The sequence below is a fragment of the Camelus dromedarius genome, chromosome 3 (genome assembly GCF_036321535.1).
Source record: "Camelus dromedarius isolate mCamDro1 chromosome 3, mCamDro1.pat, whole genome shotgun sequence".
Classification (NCBI taxonomy): Eukaryota; Metazoa; Chordata; class Mammalia; order Artiodactyla; family Camelidae; genus Camelus; species Camelus dromedarius.
In genome coordinates this window covers 64,197,439-64,220,748 of record NC_087438.1, presented here as the reverse complement: position 1 = coordinate 64,220,748, position 23,310 = coordinate 64,197,439, and the positions used below count along the sequence as shown (strand labels likewise).

Genomic DNA, 23,310 nt, shown 5'->3' with positions numbered 1-23,310 from the left:
AAATACTTTCGGGTTGAGTGATACATTGAATTTTTTTCATGAAATGACTGTAAGTGAAGGAAACATGCTTGACAACATGAAAGAAACCCAGCAATTTTTACAATACTTCTTGGTTCTGAATCCAGATTGAAAAGGTCATTAACGATTTAGCTACTTTCTCTGGCTTGTTTTATATGTTATTTAATTCAGAGAGATTTTATAGCCATTTTTAGTAGTCTTGCTAATTTTTTAAAATTCTGATTTTATTCACTGACTTAAATATTGTGACTTAGAATTGAGCAACTAAAAATTATTAAAGAAAACGTTCAGATACTAAAGTGAGAAATAAATCCAGAAACATACCAGCTGATGTAAATCACATACATAATTTTTTAAAATTTTGATGCAAGTTTCAGGCATAAGCAAGACATCTTGGGAGGGTATATTGATTTTGTTTTCTGTTTTATGATACCTTAAATAGATTTTAGTGAGCTAAAACTCAGTTATCTCCAAATGTGGCAATAAAGAGGTTTTTAAATTTTCTGAATAGAACTTGCAACTAATCTTAAAACTAAAAATCCATTTGTTACATGAAAAAAATTTTAAAAACTGTAAGTAATTAAAAATTACACATCACAGTGTGGATGAGGCCTTTTATGTTTATAATATTTATTTATACATGTTTTGTTGCAGGCATATTTGACCCATATGCAAATATTCTTTGATATTCTTAAAAGTATTGACATGTAATTTTAAGAATTGAAAAACTAAAATTTCTTATGCTGAGCACACATCTCTTTTACACAACAACCTTAAATTTATCATGAGATGATACTTTCATACTTATTAGTAACTTTATAATTAATAATCTATTAATTATTTTTACTTTTTAAAATTGTAACTGCCTCTTTTTTGTTTCTGAAAAATTAGCAGAGGAAAGAGTAATGCCAAATATGATATTTTGGCTTTAAACACAATAAGCTAATTCTGTTTTCCTTCACTGAAAGTTTCAGACCCAAAGTTTACGTCTGTCAGATGTACACAGAAAATCACATCTTTGGAGAGGAATAGTCAGCATCACATTGATTGAGGGACGAGACCTCAAGGCGATGGATTCAAACGGGTTGAGTGACCCCTATGTGAAGTTCCGGCTTGGGCATCAGAAGTACAAGAGCAAGGTAACCTATCTCTTTTGTGTTCCTGTCAGTACTTGGAAGGCAGTGGTGGTTAACAGCCATGCTTCAGGACATGAAAACACCAGACACTTATTTATTGCTTTACTGAACTTCTTTTGAACATGATGTCAGGAAGCAGGACCGACAATTGTATTGCATTTCTTACTTTATGTGCTACGTGACCTTTGGTAAACCACTTCTCTAGGTCTCAATTTCTTTATCTATCACACAAGAATAATAGTAGGAACTAGCAAAAAAAAAAAAAAAAAAAAAAAAGAAGGCTGGAGCAAACCTAAGTAAATGCCTGGCACATAAAGTGCTCAAAGAGTGTTGGCTAGTATTATTATTACACCCGATACTAGTATAAGCACTACGAACAGCATTATTTGACGTTCCATGAAAACCTTGTACATTACTCTAAACCATTTTATTGAAACTGACCTGCACCAATGCGGACTGCAAGGTTTTTAAAATTTATTTGTAAAACAAAGGACCAAATTCCTGCTGCCATTACAGTTACTTTGCCTCTCCATACCTGTGTTTCCACATCTGTGAAAATCAGAATAAAAATCATGCCTACCTAATGAAGTTACTGAGAAGATTGAATAATACATGCCAATCATCTCAAGGGCTTAGAATGCTGCTTTTCCCATAGTAAATACTCAATTGAAGGTAGTAGCAGAAGGAAGAGGAAAAGTAGCAGCAGTAGTAATAAGTACATTATATAACAACAATTATATTAGTAGTAATAACATATTAAATAATCATATTATCATATTATTGACAGAAGTAATAATATGTAAGATCATAGTAGTCATCATTATATAGTTATATTTATCTGTACTGTATCCAGATATAATCTCTTTAATGGTCAGCCTCTGTAGCTTGTAGGCATTGACAGCTTGAGACAACTGATCACGTTCTACTTTGATGGGAATAACTTTGCCTTAACATCACAATTTTTGTGAACTTTTGATAAACAGCCTGCCTAGATTCCTTCTGGCCCAGGGACTTTTCATCAATAGCTAAGGTAGCTGGATATCACAGAGGTGATTTGTTAGCAGGCAGTCAGACCTGCTAGCAGGCTGGTTAGTTACCTTATTGAGTGCTCACATTGAAGAGGAAGGCATCATTTCTGACCTATAGGAAATCATATAGGGAAAACAATCCTAAAAAAGCAAACTGTAAAGTTAAGCTCTTTTTGGCCAAATAAGTAAGTCAGACCATTCTCCAAAATATCTTAAAGTTCATCCGAACCCAATGATGAGATCATCTGAATTATCATAGCATCCATCCAGTGCCATCTTACTTTTTTTCTGCCATGGGCTTAATACCATTTTAAAGAAACTACTGATTTCAAAAATAGGTACCTGTGACCACTTCTGTCTTATCCTTTATCAATTAACATTATTTCCATGTTCTGGTTGGCTTAAAACATTACTTATTTTTATAGTTCTGCTCTTTAGGTGTGAAATATGAAACCCAGCTATGGACATGTGTCTCTCTTTGCTCTTTCTTTCCATGATCTATTGCTGATTAATTTCAGATTATGAACTTTAAAAATTGTGATTCATTTGCATTACCTTTGCACATAACATACTTCATTGCTTTCAAAGTCTTTACATCTGAAGATCTGTCTCTCATACATTAAAAAGAGAAAAGGCCACTACATGCCCTCCTGCTAAAAAGAATAGAGAAACAAATATGAATGTTGTCTAACCCAATGGTGAGTAGAATTTTAAAACATATCAGTATGGGTCATTTCATTCGTTGATTCCACCAGGTGTCTTAACTGAATACTTGAAGTTACAGAACCGTACTTCATATAAATTACCTTTCTCATATATGTGACGTGGAGATTATATTCACAAATATTCATCTTAATTCACAAACATTTTTGGCACTCTGTTTTGGGGAAGGAGAGCTGAGGCTCTAGTCACAGACTTGAGTCTAGACCTTAAAACCTCATGACTATAGATGGGTCACTTAAACTTCAGATCTCAGTTTCTCCATATATAAAATGAGGATGATACATCAGTGCTATAAGTGGAAAGTTTGCCTGACCACCCAAAAGTTACTTGCTTTTTCCTCCTGCTCCCACAGAACTTCATTGTCTGTTTTTTTCCCATTATTCAGCTAAGAACTCCTATGTCTGTGGAGAATAAGAAAAAAAAAAAACTCTGGGAATCCTCATTTTCCTTTATTATGAAGTGACATACTATGAGTTATATCTTTGTGCATGAAGTGGTTATATAAAATAAATGCTAGCATCTGAGTGGTCTGTTTCACTTATAGACTCTTTGTGTTTTCTATGTAATTTGTACCTCTCATCTGTTATTCAAGATGATGAGGGGGTGCCTCTTCGTTTTTGGGACACATCCTTTATGCTTCTTTCAGACAGTAAGCAATAAAGATATTGGACCTAATGACTCATTTCCATCACTTCTGGAAGCTCTTGTTCAAATCACTTATGTGCTTTTCTAGATAGTTTGATTTAAGTCTCAAGTAAAATTTTTTTAAAAGACTGATATTGATGAGTAATGACTTTTTCTATTTTCCAGATTATGCCCAAAACTTTGAATCCTCAGTGGAGGGAACAGTTTGATTTTCATCTTTATGAAGAAAGAGGTGGAATCATTGATATCACTGCATGGGACAAAGATGCTGGCAAAAGAGATGATTTTATTGGCAGGTTTGTGCAATTTGGTATTTTTGGCTCACCCTAATGCAGATGAATTTTGTTAAAAGAATATTTCCTGTCAGTCTTCTGGTATTATAATTGGTATTTACTCTTTTGAAACAAGGGATCTTACCTTGTTAAGACCAGGCTTGGGTGAATTGAAAAATAGATTTGAAGACTGACCAGTAGGTGGCAGTTTTGACCAGGTGATGGACAGGCTATCTGCATTTGATATCCAGAAATTTTCTCCAGACGTCAGAAACATTGTGCATAAAAGTTATGGGAGTTGAGAAAGAGGAATCTCATTTGATACAAGATACTTACAAGAAACAAAGAGCATATTCATAGCCTGCAAAGTGATCTGAGATAATATTACTTTTTGTAAAGCGTATCGTGGCCGTAAAATGCATTGTTTCATACAACTCCCTACAAGGTAGAGAATCTTGATCATCTCCTAGGAGTTTATAAATCTCCTAGGAGTTCAAGTTTTAGTGAAGGAAGTGTGTAAGTGAGGCATATCCACATTAACCTGATAATGCAGCGAAGAAAGTATTCTGAGGCTTACATGACATCTCTCTACAAAGACAAGGTTATTTTTGAATGATTGCTTGAATTATCTGAATTTTTTTTTTCTTTAAAGCCTGGTTTTATAGTTTTCAATAGTTACATATGTGTCTTTGTTGCAAAGCACATTGAAACTTACCAATCCTGAAAAAAAGCATGGTGCACAGGAGAATTTGTTCATTTAGAAAATTCTTTCTTCATTGTAGTTCACTTGATTTCCAAGTCTCTCAACATACAGCCTGATGAAATGCATACATACTACTACTAATAAAGAGAATTTTGCACTAGAAAAGCAAAAATAGGAATCCAACCCAACATATTTATCTCTCTGTTTTTTTGTTATTCTAATAAGTATGTTTTAAACAGTGGTTTTCTTCAGAAGATTATTAAGTAAGAGGTCAAAGAATAGCATCAGTTAACCTTTAATATTTTACTTATAAAATGAAATGAGAAAAACACCGCTATAATCTAATGCTGTGTTATACTTCAATCCTTTTTAAAGGGCAAGCCTTCACTGCATACTTTTTCCCTGTAGTAAAACACTATTTTCAGAGTTCTCTTAAAGTTCTACCCTGCCCTCTTTGGGATATACCACCAGCTTAAGTATCAGTACAGATCTGTTCACACACTGAATACATTTCATTTTATATAATATGTATATTATATGTATATATGCCTGTTTCTGTCTTCCTCAATATGTTATGAGCTCTTTCAAGTAAATGTTGTCTAGCTATTCCTTAAATAATGAATTCCTTTTCATAACTTAGCGCAACATTAGCTATATTTGTTGACCACAAGATAATCAGAATGACTGTCATGTGTAACTTGCTACATTAATCTCATTAATTATATTCAAATTTTCTTATATTAGTCAAACAGTGAAATAATTGGTAAAATGTACTGGCACTGGTACTTCTGAATCCGTTTTACATACAGTCATTCTTATCCTTTTCTTTATTTTTTTTTCCAAAATGACATATCCTTTTATGTATTTTCTTTCTTTGAAAAGAATCTCCAAATTCGGAAATTATGAAAATTTCTCAGCCCATTTGGTACTGACCTTTCCCTTTTCCTCACTTGATAATACTACGAATCCTTCGAGGGCCTAATTATATTAAAGAAATGTTTGGTGGATAGGTGGACCTACTTATCTCACTTCACTTTGTTTCTACAGGTTTGTCTGTATTTTGGCAAATTTTGAGAGATCAATGATAAATGGTTGGTCTGAAGATCGTAGGGATTGCTCTAGATAACTGGGGGAGTGAAGAAAGTCTTATGAAGTTTGGGAAAAGAAAAGAAATCCATTTTTGGAGCTTCTGGGTTGGTGAACTTGCATAGATGCTGGGGAGTGACTTGCCCTGAGAGGGCGTGGAAGCTCCACGTGCCTTACCACACCCTTGCCCTGTACATCTTCTATCTGGCCATTCCTGAGTGATATCCTTTTATAATAAACCAGTAATTTAGTTGGAAGTGTATCCTCCATTCATCAATTTTTATCTGTTGGCAATATTTACCACTTGCATATAGTTTCTGGCTTAGCCTCGCCTGGTTTGTTGGGTGAGTTCTTTATGGCCATGGCTATTACACAGGAGAACCCAGCAAGCAGAATCAGGCAGCCCTGAGCTCCATCACCTCGTTGTGCCTTGATGGACACAACTGTGTGCTCTGCTTCCCAGTATCTTGGTTGGGTTAAAACTGGCTTGGATGGTGAACCCAAATGCTACCATTAAAGACTTATAGGAATTTCTAAAGCTCCCATTTATTTCAAATGACTTACTTTTATTTCCAGTTATATTTTTTCTAAATATAATAAAAAACTTACCTGGCATCAGCTTCACTAAAAAACATTTGCTTTTGGTCATATGCTAAATATAATAGACTATGAAAGCAATTTGAGCCCCTAAAAATTTTAGAGTCAACAAAAACACAGACAAGAAGACTCCTAGGACAGCTTTTGAGTATCAGTTTAAATCATTTTACACAGTAAAGGGAGTTATTGTTGAATTTTGAGGTAATCAACTGTGAACAATAGAAAATTGTTATTCCCTCCTCTAATGTAACAAACATGCCTGTTGCAGAAAAAGGAAATGACTATGGCCAATCACCATCATTTCAAATCTACTTGATGTCCAGGCAACAGCAGAAACTCTTGGTATCTGACTTCATACTTACTAAATTGTATTTTACACACATCCTGCTACTGAAAACAATATACTATTAGACCTAAGTGGCGAGCAGGTCAAGTTGCTTGTGTTTATGTGAAGGTTGTGTGGGACCAGTGGAAATAATGCAGATTATAATAGAATTTCTTGAGCCTAGCATAGTTTGGAAAAGAATTGACTTATCTTCCAATCAGATTTGGGTTCTAAGATTAAAATAACAGGAGTAAAATTGCTGTCATGGTCATCTTCATTCTTTTGCAAACTATTGCAATATTCTATATCTGTGTTAAATTATTTTTAATTAATTTTTATTGAAATATATTTGACATGTAACATGTGGAAATTTAAGGTATACAATGTTCACTTAATAGATTTATATATAGTAACATGATCTCCATTGTAGCAATAGTTAGTGCCCCTATCACGTTCATGATGATCTTTTTTGTGCATATGGTGGGAATAAGTAAGATATGTCTCTATTCACTTAAAAATTAGAGACTATTCCGGGAGTTGGCTGGTGGCTGGTGAATAAATTTACACTGGCTATAGAGGGTAATACTGTCCCATCAATGCCCAATTGTTTTTAAGGATACGGTCTTAATTCAGTCCCATATTTGAGAACATGTGTGTAGATTAGATTATCTACATAGACTAGTTTCTTGCGTTATAGTTTGTTCTTGTTCGCTTTGTTTTCCAGGTTGGGGTCACATATAATGACTTTTGAAATATGTTTTTGTAACTGTATACTCAATAACAGGGCTTTTTTTTTTTCATGACAAAAACAATACTGGTTATGAGTGAAAGAGCCACTTGCAAATCTGAAGTGTCCATGTGGTGAAAACTGTGTTCACAATGAACATCATCCAGTCCCATTCTCATTTGAACCTATATAGCCAGGCTTTTGCCCCGACAGTTCACCAAAACTGCTCTTGTCAAAAGTCACCTGTGACCACCAAGTTGTTAAATCCAATGGCTGGTTTTCAGCCTTCATCTTACCTAACCCAACAGCAGTGCTGGACTTGACTGATTGTTTCCTACCTTAAAGTATGTTTTTCAGTTGGCTTCCTCTTACCTCATCACATGCTCTTTTTTGGCCTCCTTTGCAGGTTTTTTTCTCATCTGCCTCCTGATTTAATTTTGGAAAGCCTCAGAGCTCACTCCCTGGGCATCTTCTCTGTCTCTACTGGTTCCCGTGGTGCCTTGATCCACTCTTGTGCTTTCCATACCATCTAAGATTGACGGCAGACAGACAGCTTTACTCTATAACTCTTTTCTGAACTCCAGACTCCCCTGTCCAACTGCCTGCTTAATATCTCCAATTGAATGTCCAATAGGCTTCTCCATTTTAGCAGGTCCAAAGCCAAACTTCTCACCCTCAGTGCTCCCAAATCTGCTCTTCCTTCAGGATTCTCTTGTTTGCTACTAACATCAAAAATCTTGGAGTCATTTTTTATTCCTTTCTTTCTTTGTCATCAAATCCATCATCTTGCCAACTTCTCCTTCAAAATGTATTTAGAATTCACTTACATCTCAATCATGATTATGGTTCCTGTGGAAGCCACCATCAGCTTTCATGTGGGCAATGCAATAGCCTCCTGTTCTTCCTTCAGTATAACAGCAATAAAATAATCTAATTCCTCTGCTCACAGCCCTGCAGTTGTCTCCCATCTCAATCTCAGTGACACCAAAGTCCTTACAGTGGCCTCTACTGCTCTTTGTGATCTAGCCCTGTGACCCCTCTGCCCTGAACTTCTGCTCTTCTGCCCCTCCCTGCTCTGCTGTGTCCCAGCCTCTTTGCTGTTCCTCAAGCACACCAGACACCCCCCTGCCCCAGGATATTTCCCTCCATTGTGACACTCATTATGTGTCCACCTGCCTTGTTTCTTTACCTTCTTTAGATCTGTGCACACATGTCACATCAGGGAGGCAACTACACTAGCCCTATTTAAAATTGAAACTTCTCTCCCTTGATACTCCCTTTCCCCTATCCTGCTTTGTTTTTGTCCATCGAAGTCATCACCATTTGACACACTGTGCATTTCACTTACTTATTGTATTAGTTATTTCCCATCACTAGCATGTGAGCTCTCTGACGGCAGGGGTTTCTGAGTGTTGTGTTCATCGTGGCCTCCACATTACCTAGAGAAGTATATGGCAAGTAGTAGGTGCTTGATAAATATTCACTGGATTTAATTTTATATCAACCTGAAGCTTGATTTAATACTGGAAGTTATGGCTCTTGCTTCTCTAAATAAATACAGAATTTGACACCAAGTGTTAATGCAAAGGCTCATAGAACAGCGTGCCTTAGTGGAAAGTACAAAGGTTCAGTGTAATTAAGAAAGGTACATAAATTCAATAATTCAAAAGGGAGAATTAATGAGTTAATGTATTAAAGTGGGTAGTCTTTAGCCTTAAAAAATACTGAATGGTTGCATTTGAAGAAAAAGCAACCTGTACATTTACCAAGATATTTATAACTTAAAAAAATTTTTTTTACTTATAACTTTTTCATTATTATAATAGCTAGCGAGTTAATGCCATCTGGTTGTTAAATTTTACACAAAAATAAATTTACCACGAATGGAAAGAAACAATGATAATAATGTTTTACAGTGTATAGGGCACTATTACACACATTAGCTCAATAGTAGGGGATAACAAGAGTGGCTCCTATTATACCAATTTTGCAGGTGCAAAAAGTGAGGCAGAAGGAGGTTTAGCAATTGCTCAGCTAGGCCAAACTTGGGGTGATTGATCTGAGACTCAAATCTAGGACTCCTGACTCTGAAGTCCATGGTCCTTTCACCTCGGTCTTGTATTCAGTATGTTCTGAAGCCATGAAGTGCACAATAAAGTGCCCAGTAGTCAATAAACCCACTTACGTGGTGTGCAACATACTGCAAGTTTGAATAACAAATTTTACCTGTCACTGAGCTACAGATTTCAAGTGAAGGTGAAATAATGTTAATCTGCGTGTAATTATTTAACTTTCTGATCACCTGCATTTTGGCAGGCAAGATGGACTGCCACCTTTACGATAATCAGCTAATAAATCCTCATGATTGTTACACTTTTATGCAGAGCAGTAATCTGAACAAATTGGCTGCTGACAGCTGCGGTAAATTGCCAAGAATGAGTGCTGTCAGAGAACAAGTTGTTTTTATGAACGTGCAGAATAAGTAAATCCCGTGTCAAGCAATTTCAGTCAGTCGGAGTTATTTGCAATCTAATATAGCAAGATTTATAGCATTATTTATTCGTGTGCAAAATGCTTGTTTATCTTTAAAGTGGCTTGATTTGGGATACATCTATTTTAGGTTGGTGGATTGCTACTGACTTTATTTGCTGCATTGTTATCAGGCTGAGGCATTGGTACTGACCATGACAACGACATGCTACAGACACAAACTTAAGTAGAGTTCTGTTTCCACAAAATTTTTAGTAATAATATATGATAAGAAAAAGACATTCCAGATGGGCAAGTTCTGGGTGAAGAATAAATGCTTTCAAATTCTACAACCATAAAAATAAATTTATGACTCTCTATTTAACACCAAAAGAAAGAGAATGTGGGATGAGTAGGTGTACACTTGTGCCAGTCCAGGTGTAGTGTGGCAAATGAGGAAAACAGTCTTTACTTTGTTTGCTAACCAACTTAATGTTTTCTTAAAGTTGAAGATCATTGCATTGGAACATTTTTCACTCTATAGATTCTGATTTGTAATGTTTCTTATTGGTTATATAAACACTACAACAAATTGCCAAGATGGCAGAGTAGAAGGATGACTAGCTCACCCTCTCCCATGACTACACCAAAAATTATATCTACATACAGAACAATTTGCACAGAATACCTACTGAACTTTGGCAGACTATCTCTTACTTTGGAAATACAAGATGAGCCCTCACAAAAATGGGTAGGAAAAAAAAGGAATAATACAATGATTCTTCAATTTCCTATACAAATAAGAGTAGGAGCAATCCCGCTGCATTATTAATTTGAAAGCACAGAGACAGCTAGTCAGAAAATTCTAAACTGAAGAGAGTTTTTAATGAAATCATTATATTGCACCATTTTTCTTATTAGGGATTCAGTAAAATATTTCATTTAGGAGATAGACAATATTTCAATAAGCAATGAAGTATGTCATTGATTCTTGGTTTTTCTTAAACTCAACCTAAGCCAAATGTATTAAGATTTTAATAATCCATTTTCTTTCATGGCTTACTATTTTTTCTTCTGAAGATTTTCTCAGAAAGTTTATACTCCCTGCAGAATTTTGTATACAACAGGCAAAGTTTCCAGAGACAGTTTCTATGCACCACTATATGTATATTAAATAATTTACCTTCAAGGCAGTGAATGGGGAAGCTAAGAAGTTTGTAGACAGTTACTCTGATAAAGTCATCTCTCCAAAGACTGTTGAACAGTGACAACTTCTGACAACAGAAAGGCAATAACAGTGTTAGCACTTAGTAATGTCAGAGGTGGTGTGAACATGGCATCATCATGAAATTTGAAAGCACTTTAATGGTTACCTATTGAATTCTTCAAAATGTAAAGATTCCAAGGAATTACGTATGTTATGTATATTATTGATTTGTAATATAAGGTTTTATGATGTATTATGTATTATTCATTTTACTAATGTAAAGTAGTTCTCATGCATTAAGCAATCTCAAAAAGCTTCATAATTTTATTGTTAAGTTTGGTCCAAATTACGTAAAATGTGTTTTTAGAAGTTACCCCCCAGCAAATAAATTCTGCACAGTATTGTCTTCCTATTCTGAAGGCTTCATTTTTAAATGTCCTCTCATCCTGTTGGCTTTATAGTATCACAGGCTAATTCTCCGGGGCACACATACTTAGAAGTTCATTGTTAGAGCAGATGTAAATTTCTGTTGCAGATATTCTTCCTGATAACTCTAAGTTGTTCTGGCTGACTTCTTGCTAGATCCAATTCTGCCACACCATCGGTGAATCAGAATTAGAGTGCAGCTGACATAGAGCTCAGCCAGGAGTAGGTGTATCAACTCTGCATATTCTTGTTTTTTCATTCTATTGACTTGTGCTTGTTCAGTTAGCATCATCCTCAGCCCACAGTTTCCTTACTGGGATCTTTTAAAGCCAGTTGTCCATTTTGTGAGGATGAGTTGAGTTAAAACTAAATACCATTTGATACTGCTTATATGTGGAATCTTAAAAAAAAAAGATGCAAATTTTATTTGCAAACCAGAAATAGACTCATGGACTTAGAAAACAAACTGTGGTTACCAGGGGAAAGGAGGGGAGGAATAGATTAGGAGTTTGGGATTAATAGACACACATATTGTATATAAAATAGATAACAAGGACCTACTGTGTAGCACAGGGAACTATATTCAGTTTCTTGTAATGAGCTGTAATGGAAAAGAATGAAAATTATACATGTATATGTATATACATGTATGTATATGTACAACTGAATCACTTTACTGTACACATGAAAGTAACATTGTAAATTGACTACACTTCAATAAAAAAATAAGCATTTAAAAATAACTAGATTATATAATCCCTAAATCCCCTTAACCAAGTGTATATAAACTGTAATTCGGGGAAAGCAAGTCAGCCATAAGGGGGCCACTGTCAGCCTCTCCATGTTACGCGGCTCCTACTCTTCCCTCAAAATACTTGCTGGCAACATGTGACGTGTCTGATGTATGGGCCACCGATGTTAATGCATCTATAAAATACAAAGCTTGATTTCTGTCCTATTTTTAAATTAAAAAGTAAATCCAAATAAGCCTAATTTACTTCCTGCACCCCAGTGGTCTAACACATTTACACATGTGTGCATCTGGGGTGCTAATCACAAGACTGTTTCATCTGAGTAGAACTGTCATCGGTCACTGGTTCGGGCATGGCAGATGGAAAGGCAGGGGTGAAAAAAGCGATAAAAATGCTGAAATTTTTCTCCTCGAACTCTCAGGGGAAAATGTCCCCAAATCAATTAAATCAATGTGATACATTCCTTCTATGCCGCTAAATATGTGTATATAGTGTCTCAAAAATGCAAAGAATTTCCAGCTTTGATGTAGAAGTCAGGAAACACGGAAATTTCTCTGAGCCTCAATTTCCCCATTTGTGGAATGAAAGAAAGTAGCTCTGAAATCTCCTTCAGTCTTGAGTCTGTTTTGATTCTTCTGTTGATTGATTGATGAGTCAGGTTCAGTAGAGACAGTAAGTTCTAAAATTTTACAGTATCAAATGAAGGCATATGGGATAATAAAACTACACATTATATTTACATAGCATTTTCATCTTTCAAAGTACTTTTCATCTATTGTTCCTGTGTTTTTGCAACTCTATACAAAGAAAAGTCATGATTTTTTTAAAATTTCCATTTGATAAATGAGGAAAGCTAATGCCCAAAAAGTTTAAGTGACTTGCTTAATATCACAGTACTAATGAATAATTGAGCTTCATTAAACCTTTGGTGTTCTGAACCCCTGACATGGACTCTGAAGCGAAATAACTTCATTCAAAGCAACACAGTGAGTCTGTAGTAGTTGTGGAAATGAGGATGTGAGGAACAGATGGCTTAGAAAGGACTGAATCTCCCAAATTTAACAGAGGCCTGAGACATCACACACTTAATAAATAGTTAATTAATAAGTGAATAAATAAATGTCAGAAAGAAATCAACCCACTTTCTAGGGAGATAATATAGAAATGGTAAAATGAGCACATTAGGTGATAATCTGGCTCTGCCACTGTCACCATGGCTCAGTTTTTGGCCTCTCTGAACCTCTGTCTCCTCGTCTATAAGTAGTTTAATACTTACAGGGCACCAACTATATTCCAGGTGCTGCTCCTGAGGCATATCAGGAGATTGACAGGAAAAGACCAACTGCAAGTTATTTCAATGAGAATTAGTAAAAATTAGCCAAGCAAAGATAGTTGAATACACCATCTCAGGCAGTGAGGTTACCTCATCTGAATAAAAAGAAAAAGATGAGCCCTAGCATGGATGGGGGGAGAATTACAAGCTGTCAGGAATGACTTAAATAGTGTGAGTTAACAAGTGACACCAAGACAGATGGTGGGTCATGGAGGACACCTTGCTAAGGATATTCCATAGGTGGTGGGAAGCCAGGAGTGGGATGTCAGGACTCAGGTCTGGGTTTTAGACATCTGTAACTGAGGGGATTGAATTGTGCCAATGGTTTTTACCTTAGACCAAGTTCCCTATGAAACAGAGCTTGAGGCAATGATTAGGTGCTGGTGCTTAATGGGGAGGTACAATCCCAGGCACAGAGCAAGAGAGGAAGAACATGAGGCAGGGAAGTTATGCAGCGTGATACGTTACTGAGCTGCCATGTTCCTTGTGCTTCAGAGACACAGTGGTTGCCCAGCAGGTGTGCCCACGTGGCCATCTGTGGACAGTAATATGGAGAATTATGCTTTGGAACAGTTTGTAAGCAGGTGGAAGTTGTGAGGAATTATCTTCTATCTCCTATACCACTGATCTAAGTTCAGCCCACAGGAGACAACTTCTGCATTGCTTCATCTGGTTTCTTTGGCAGTTGATCAGAAAACCAGATCCCAGACTCCAGAGTGTGGCTTTCCATCCAAGTACTGAAGTGATCTTAGAAGCCAAAATTTGGGGCATGGGGCACTAGTGGCAGCTGAGGGGAATGCTCAGCCCATTTGGGCAAGTCAAAGTTAACACAGTCCTAGGCCAGTCTTAGGTGGCAGACCTGTGAGGACTCAAGCCCACTGGATTGGTCACAGTGGTGGGACAAGGAGCAGGCACTTGGAAAGACACAGCCAGAAGTTGAAGCTGAGGACCCAGTTCTATGTGGAAACCACATGTAAGAGGAGCTGTTCTTTGAACCAAAGAGGAGAATCCATACCCCATTTTTTCACCCTCTCTCCATCCTTGGTGACCTTAATTTCGACCCCCCAGTGCTCCTTAGGAGACCATGTGAAATAAGATTAGATGTTCTGCCTTCTAGCACCAGCATTCAGACTTTTTTTTGGTGGGGGAGGGGTGTAATACATCTGAGGAATAATATTTCACGGCCAGTAAGATAAATTTGTTCTCTTACTCTTTTTGGTGTGTGGGATTGCAAAGAAAGGGAGTTGTAAACAAGTGCAAACATGGGTAGAGTTAAAACAAATTATAGAATTTGGGGATTTTGAGAATTTGAAGTTTGTCTAGTTCAATTACCTCATCTCGTAGATGAGAAAACTGGAATTCAAGAGGATAAATTGTCTTGGGAAAGGTCATACAACTAGTCAGTGACAGAGAGGTAGAACCAAGAGAATCTGACTCTCAATCTTGGGCTCTTTTCTGTGTGTAAGTGTCCGTGTACATAGTTTTGGAGTTCATGAATTTGCTTCTATACTTTTTAAATATTGCATTTTCATTTTCATAACAATATAAAACCATCAGTTTTTACTTATTCGGAACCATCTGGATGAACATCTGTTATTTCCATAGCCAAACTATAGTGAATCCTTCCTTTGTCCGGACATAATAGTACAAGTGAGCCAAATACAGGTAAATCTGCCTGTTAGACTGCCAGAACCAAATACTATAGACTGAATGGCTTACAATCAACAGAAATTTATTTCTCACTGTTCTGGAGGTTGAGAAGTCTAAGATCAAGACACCAGCAGATTTAGTTTCCTGGTTCATGAACTCCTGTTTTTCCTCTGTGTCCTCACATGACAGAAGTGTTGAGCGGGGTCTCTCTGGTGCCTTTTTAATAAGGGTACTAATCCCATTCATGAGGACACCCCCTCATGACCTCATCACTTCCCAAACATCCCACTTCTTCCTACCATCACGTTGGCCACTAGGTTTCAACATACGAATTTTGGAGAGCACATGAACATTCAACCATAGCACTGGCCCATACTAATTAGTACTGAATTCATTTTGCAATACACTGTATTGCAGGAGTTCCATTGTTGTAGACGTTTATTTAGTAACAGTAAAGGGGTAGCAAAAAATTTTTCTTCACCAAATTCCAGCAGTAATTTGACTTGATGCCCATTTTTAATGCAGATATCAGAGATGCTGTGACACTAGCTTTATTCTCAAATTAGCAAGACAATTTTGCTTACTTACCAGTGACATTTTGTTTTAAATAGCATCTGAGGATTACTCCCGAGCAGAGTTTCTGCATGAATAGATCTGAATAACCTCAACTAGCAAAAAGAACCCTGAAGTCATTGTCATTAATATTCCCTCATCAAATATATTTGTATAAATAGGGATTTTCTATTTTAGAATGATTAAAATCAAAATTCTGAAACATTAAATATAGGACAGACCTGGGACTATTTGTATGAGTACACCCAATATTGAAAATTTAGTTGCAGCAGAAAAGTATGATCCTCCATATAAATATGTAGTGATAATTGAAATTCTGTTAGTTCTATAGCTTTTAAAATTCAATTTGCAATTTTTTCTTAGTTTATCATCTTACTAGAGCAATTACTTATAGCCTTCTTCCCTAGTTTATATATATTTTTAAAGCATAAAAATAAAAATAACATAATTCTGTCCTTGAAAATAATTTTTTTCTGTTAAAAACAAGTCCAGGTATTACCCAGTTTAAGAGTGACCTCAAACAGCACATGCATCCTCCTGGGATACACAATTTCAGAAATGACGGATTCATTAAGGAAAAAGCCTAGATCTTGGATTCCAGAGTCCCAAGTTCAGGTCTGGCTCTGCTAACAAGTAACTGTGTATCTCCATTAAATCATGTAACTTCTCTGGCTCTCAGTTTTCTCATTGCCAAGTAACAGAGATTTTGAAGATCACAAATCCGTATGCCTACTGGAACCAGGTACAGAATTAAGTGAAATAGTCCAGCTCTAAGTTAGATAGTACTGGGGACAGTAACTTAGAGGACATCTGCTCTGTCTTTCAAGTTATTTAAATTCAAAACTTTTTTAGCACCACATGCAAAAAAAAACTAAAGTCATGGACCAGATTTGATTTGAAAGTTGCCAGTTTGTAATTCCTGGACCAGATTATCTTTAGGACACCTCCCCCAACTCTGAAGCATTGAATACAATGACTCTAATGTAAATGAGGTGGAGGCCCAGCATCTGCATGACCAGTGCTAAATGGTAATGGGCATAGAAGGAAATCCTCCAGAAGGTTTCATTGTGTTTTAGTGTTTTAAGAGGAATGCAGTATCATACAAAGGAATAAGGCAAGAACAGGGCTGGGAAATGCATGATCAGAGTGATCTTCTTGGTCCCAACTTTATCCAAACCAAAGTACTATCTGACCTGTAATCCCTATTCAATTTTCTAGTATCATACTCCCAATCTAGTCCAAAGATTTACTAACATTCAACAAATGATAGGTTAGGCACTGTGCCAGATGCTGGCAATATCTGTAGAAAATCATATTCATGTTTTCTCTTTTTATTGAAGCATGCATTTGATTGGTTGTTTTTCACCATTGCATTTTTTAACCCTCACTTTGTTCCAGGTATTATTAACAAGGACTAATTCTAATTAAAGTTTGAATATTAGCTAAGACATTTGATATGTTTTTCCATCATTTAGAATTTAAGGGGACAGCATGAGAATATTTTGAAATGGATGTTGTGTTCGCAGAAGCATTGACGTTATTTGATATACATCCTAACTTTAGGAACATGTTTTCCCAGACTTGGTACAGACCCTCATTTCCTGCTCTCTCAATAGTTGGCCTTTATTGCACACAAATTTTCTGTCACTGACCAGGGCATTTCTTTTCTTTTTCATTCCTTGCATCTACATTCCTCTTCCTCCCAATTGTTTCTAGTCTGGCCATCTTTCATGTCATTTTTGATAGAAAAAAATAAAACGTAAATGTCAAACTTTGATTCTGTTTCTAAAATCACTCACTAAAATAAAGAGATGCTGGAATGCTACCATAAGCTTCAAGGTCCTATTCTAGAAGTTTAATTTAAAAGCAAAATAAGAGGGGGAGGGTATAGCTCAGCAGTAGAGCACATGCTTAGTTAGCATGTACGAGGTCCTGGGTTCATGGGTCCCCAGTACCTCCATTAAAAATAAAATTAAAATAAAAGCAAAATAATAAACAATAAGTAGATTGAGAATAAGGAACAACATTTTAATCTGTCCCTAATAACTACTGACCACCCAGTTTATGATGTCACCGCATTTATTCTTACAATCGGCTATTTCCTGTTATAAATGTCTTTTATTCATGTCTGCCCCCTTTCTCTTGGTTTATTGGCCTTGTGGTCACCACAGTTTCTTTCTCTTCCTAATCAATTGACATTTTTATGGAAAGAGTTTGCAAAGTGTTCAGCTCTGAGAGAGTGGCATACTGAGCATGGGCTGCCACCTTATGAAACCTCTCTCAGGACAACTCTGGTACCTAACACTTGAGTTAGAATGTTTTCAGAGGAATTGTTTGTTAATTTAGATTTATGCAGTGCTCTATGAATAAATTGGCATGGTTTTAAAAATATAAAACTTATGACATCACCATAGCATGTATTCTATTCACTGCTTAATAACATTTATGAACAACGGCAAAATACCTGTTGTTTTAAAAGTGGCACAAAAATTCCGACACTTGGTGGTTTGCCTCTTTAGACAGCTCATGTTAGTCCTTCTGTAAGCAAAGCCCCAATGATCTGGGCCAACCAGGGACTGAAATTCCCTGCCAATTTATGAATACAGTGACAATGGCTAGTAATCCAATCAGATAAGTATATTTTTTTGCATCTTACAGGAAATAAGCAATTAAACAGTAAAATAATCAAGAGTCAGAATTTTGTGAAGAAAATCAGCTGACATGAAAGATATATGCTTCCAGTGGTCCAAATGGTCTTTCCACTGATTTTTCACAGAGCTCTGATTAGCCTGCACCTACACTGTTTGATGTGGCAAAAAAAAAAAAAAAAAAAAAAAAGCCATTTGCTAATTCAAAACATTTGTTTTTAGGTGCCAGGTCGACCTGTCAGCTCTCAGTAGGGAGCAGACTCACAAGTTGGAGTTGCAGCTGGAAGAAGGGGAGGGGCACCTGGTACTGCTGGTCACCCTGACAGCTTCGGCCACAGTCAGCATCTCTGACCTCTCCATCAACTCCCCGGAGGACCAGAAAGAACGCGAGGAAATATTAAAGAGATATGTACGTATGTAACCCTTCTCCTTCAGGGTCATGTGTGACTAGATGAGGTTGTAAATAATTTACATGGAGTGGCAGAAGTACATCTGAAAAGCTGTCTGGTAAATGTATCAGCAGAAGCAGAAAGCTGGGCAGAAGAAAACACCCTGCAACTCTTTGCAGAAGGACTTGGGTTACCCACGGATATCTAGATACCTGGTCTTCTCTGCAGTCTCTTCCAGCACAAGTTCTAGATTTTGAGATTCTCCTCAGTGATTTTTATCACGCAACAAAATTATGCAAGGAAACGTCCCACAGCAGAAAATCAAGTGTACACAGTAATACTTTAAAGTTAGTTCATGACTAGTTTTTTGTAAGCGGAATTAAGATTTCTTTATCTTTCCAAATTTGAAATAGAGTTTAATGGCACTTATATGAATTAGTAGCTTGGTAACTGAAGGCTAATCACAGAAATAATTTTTATTTTCAACTGTTTAGAAAAGCCTCACTTCATTTCTTTAATTTTTTAATTGAGTATGAATTAAAAGGAAGCCTCTTTAACTTTTGATCAGATGTAGAGTGATAAGGTGGAATAGTGAGTTACTAAAATAAGTACCCCTCTCAAATGCTACCAAACCCTCTCACAACAGATTTGCCTATTTCCCAGCATCCTCATGTTTTCCATTTCCCACCACGTAGTTTTCCTGAGTCAACAGAGAGGGGAGCTCTTACTCCACTGTTCTGTCTCAATGAAGCCTCGAAAAGTGAATGTCTCAGGACCCATGAAGCTGGGAAAAAAGCTTTTCCACTTAAAATTACAAAGCTTGTATTGTACAATGCTGCCAGGTGTTTAGAAGGCTCCTCTAGACACTCAGCCATGAAACCAAGCTCTGACTAACAAAAGGCCGCTTAATTATTTTTTAGATTTTAAAATATTCCTGTTGCTGACTGACATCCTTCCAATAACTGAATTTAATAAAGATGTACCTTATCAGGCTGCGCAGATAACATGAAGTGCTGGTACTAATGCTCTACAACATTCTTCAAACAGATTAGCAGGATGTGCGCTTCAGCAAATTTATTCTGGCTATCTCCACGGAATCAGCTGTCTGCTAATGCTTGTACAACTCATCCACCAATGGTGTTATCATAAACAGTTTAATAGAGGTGACTTAGCAAGGCTAAAGAGTATATATTTTTAAACCACCTAAGAGCCCAAGGTATTGTGTGGCATCCTCTAATACATAATTGCAGTTGTGAAAATTATTTCCCATTTTGGTACTCACCAAGACATACTCTCCTGTTACCAGAAGTGAGCCTCATGAATTAAAACAATGTTAAAGAAGTTAACTGGCATAGTAATATGAAAATTATTCTAGGTATTATAGTATTACATTTGATGGATTAATACTTGATACTATCCCATATATTAGAATGACACTACAGGCTAGGTAATTAGACATGATCCTATTATTACTGATATTTTTTTTCTTTTTGCTGGATGGGCCTCCTTAAATCAGCCATTTCCATTTAGAATTTGAATATTTGTTTTTATACCTTCTTTCAAATATTAGTTATTATTTTAATAAAATATCAAATATTACATGGATGTCCCAGCTACTTCTCAGATTATATTCTGCTCAGTCTCTTCAAAAGTGAACTATATTTAAATATACTTGTTTTTAGCCCTGAATTTCAAGCAGAGGCCTGTATTTCCCTCTAGAGACATACTTGCCAAGAAGCTACTGTCTGCAGCATAGTACATGTATTATGATCTCTCATAGCAATACAAGGACAAAGACCTATATTTTAGGGTCTTAGAGTATCTCCTTTTTATTACATAGATTTTGAAATGAATGAATGCTGTATCATGTCTGAAATATCACTTGTTTGGGAGACACATATGAGAGAGTTCATTTGGAGAATTATTCATATGTTTTCCTATGAGAACTTGTGTTTTGTTTTTATTTTTGTTTTGTTTTTTAAGTTCAGGCTAAACTTGAGAATTTGATTTGGCTCCAGTTATGGTGAGGAAAGTAGGTGGCTTGCCCGACTCATATGAACCAGCCCTGAAAATGCTCTCCATTGCTGTCGGTCAGCTGTTCATTGCAAAGCACTGAAGCCCCACAAATTAAACAGACATTACTGTGTGAGCCATTATTTGATCACCACATTCTGAAAAGATGGCTAATTCCATTTTTCTTTTTTTTTTTTCTTCTTCTTTCTGGGGAGAGGGAAGCAAGGAAGGTCAATAGGGGGCGGGTAGTAATGGGTAGTAGACCAAGAGCGATCGTATGACCTTTTCAGAACGGGTGTGCTGAACCCTTGCTCCCCCTTGTCACAGTTTAAAAACCAGAGGAGCTAGTTTAGAGAAGAAGTTGTTAGCATTCCATTTTTATTATGACATTTCACAGTCATCTGATTTAATGTCCCTTGACCGGATTGTCCACCGTGAGACGATGGGCTTGAAATGTTATTTAGAGCATTGATAAAAGGTGAGCGGTTCTAAGATGACAGCGAGTCATAAGGCTGGTGGTGTGACATTAATTTTCTCCATAACAGAGATGGAATAAGACATCACGGTGACAAGCTGTCAATCAGCTCCGGCCCCTCAGAGCATCTCGATGCCATAGGATGGGGTATTGCCTCTCCCGTAATAGAGCTGAACTGAGATGCTCTCCCTGACAGCTGCTGCAGCCATAGAGAAAATATATTATACAGCCTTTCATTAAAAAAATAAAGAGGACTCCTCTCCAGAGCATTTCAATCTTTTCCCATCTATTGAGGGCTGAAAGGATTCACAGCAAATCATAGATTCCTCTGCTATGGAAATTTCTGGCTTCAGAAGCCATCCAGGTTTTGAGGCCTTCTAAAATAACCATAAATAACAAGTCAGGAATACCTCTTGATGAAGCATTACTTCAAGTTATATGTTTAAACCGATACATTTACGTTTGGAGAGGTTTTTTTGTTTTTTTATTTTTTCTTTTTGCGGAAGAGTTCTTATTATAATCGATGTGTGTTACTTGCCTAAACAGTTGAAGTTTGCAATAAATTACTGAGTGTCAGCTGACTCGAGGAAATGAAACCTTCAAACAATAATTACCCTCCAAATGGAAAGCAGAACATCAAGGCTGATGCACCAGAAGCTGTGTGACCAGGCAGTGAGGTTACCAGCGTGAAAACGGTTCTCAGACTGAGCGCTGAAGATACTTGTTTTAGTCACAATGGAACTTGGTTTAAATGGCTCCTGAAAATTAAAGGACAGGAACCCCTTGATAAAACCCTTCTCTGCCATTAGATTAAAAGACTTACCTGGTCTACAGCACTCAGTAAACTCTCAGATAAGAGGCAGCTTCCCAAACCCAAAGGTTACTACCTGAGGAAGACAGCATGCCAGCAAATCTCTGAATTATAATACTGCTGTCTGAAGTCTCCACTGTTCAGCCCTTCATTTACAGGAGTTTAAATGGAGAGAGAAGTGCATTTTTATGGAACCCAGTCATCTGGGTGGTTTAAACAGTTTGGGTGATAAACAACTGTTTAAAAACAATAAAAGATTAAGAGCTAATCCATGTGCTAAACACTCCTTTTTAAAAGTTAGGCTATGAGATTATGCATCTATCTGTGTTTCCTCCTCTCAGTATGCCAAGGTCAGAGCTGCAGGGTAAACAATGACTTGTCATATGGGACTGATAAAGTTAATACTGCTGTGAGCTTGTGCTTGTCAGTACTCTCACATTCTCATACAAAGATGGGAATGTTCTTTACTCTAGTAACGTTTTAATAGCTAATTTTATTACGCAAAACTATGTTATGCTTCCCGGTTTTAAAGCTTTCTAAAGATTATGATAAAGAAGTACCTTTGATTTACTGAGTAAAAGTGCTGATCTTGTCATGAGAAAAATACAATGAGGCGTAAATAAATGAATGCATATCATCTCCTATAGGTACATTTTACTAAGAATTTGTGTCCATTAGAGTTCTGAATTATTGTCTTGGTATCCCTCTTTTAATTCCTTCAAGTATTACACTTATTAAAACACTACCATTATTAATTTATGAAATTAAATAGGTTTTAGCATTTGGATCTGATTTTTCTATTAAAATTTCTACACCTACTACAATGGCAAATAAATTTACAAATTTAAGAAAAATTGCTTACCACTTTTAAATTGATTTTTATTGGTCTATTTGATTTCTTTTTGAAAATTATATCTGTCCTCTACCTAAAAGGTGTATGGAACTATGTAAGACTTTAGAATTAAGTATTAGAAAATATTCTTTCAATAATTTAACCCTCATCTAGCACCTGCAATTTAGAAAACTCACCGAGAAGAAAATAGTAGAAAAAAGTTAATTAATTTAATGTTGGCTTTCTTACTCTCAAAGTCTGAGGTGTGTTACATAACCAACAACTTAAGATTCAATATTAAGAATCATTAGTTTCCAAATCATCATTCGTACAGATGAAAGATTTCTTGGAGTGCTTTGGTAAAGGAGACTGAAGAAGAAAGCAGACTTGTCCTATTTTATAATTTATTGTTCAACATCTACTGTTAATTACTTATGGGAAAGAAATGTATTTTTTACTCTTTCAAAAAATC

General features: G+C 36.4%; 1 protein-coding gene across 15 annotated transcripts in view; it reads left to right on the top strand.

Annotated features, from left to right (window-relative positions):
• MCTP1 (multiple C2 and transmembrane domain containing 1) overlaps positions 1-23,310 on the top strand; it is a 481,548-nt gene that overhangs the window by 281,441 nt on the left and 176,797 nt on the right. For all 15 annotated transcript variants that reach the window (XM_031448470.2, XM_064482485.1, XM_031448431.2 and 12 more), the window contains 3 exons: positions 987-1,157; positions 3,716-3,846; positions 18,541-18,727. In XM_031448470.2, the coding sequence (XP_031304330.1) occupies positions 987-1,157; positions 3,716-3,846; positions 18,541-18,727 (489 nt within the window). The remainder of the gene's footprint in view (positions 1-986; positions 1,158-3,715; positions 3,847-18,540; positions 18,728-23,310) is intronic.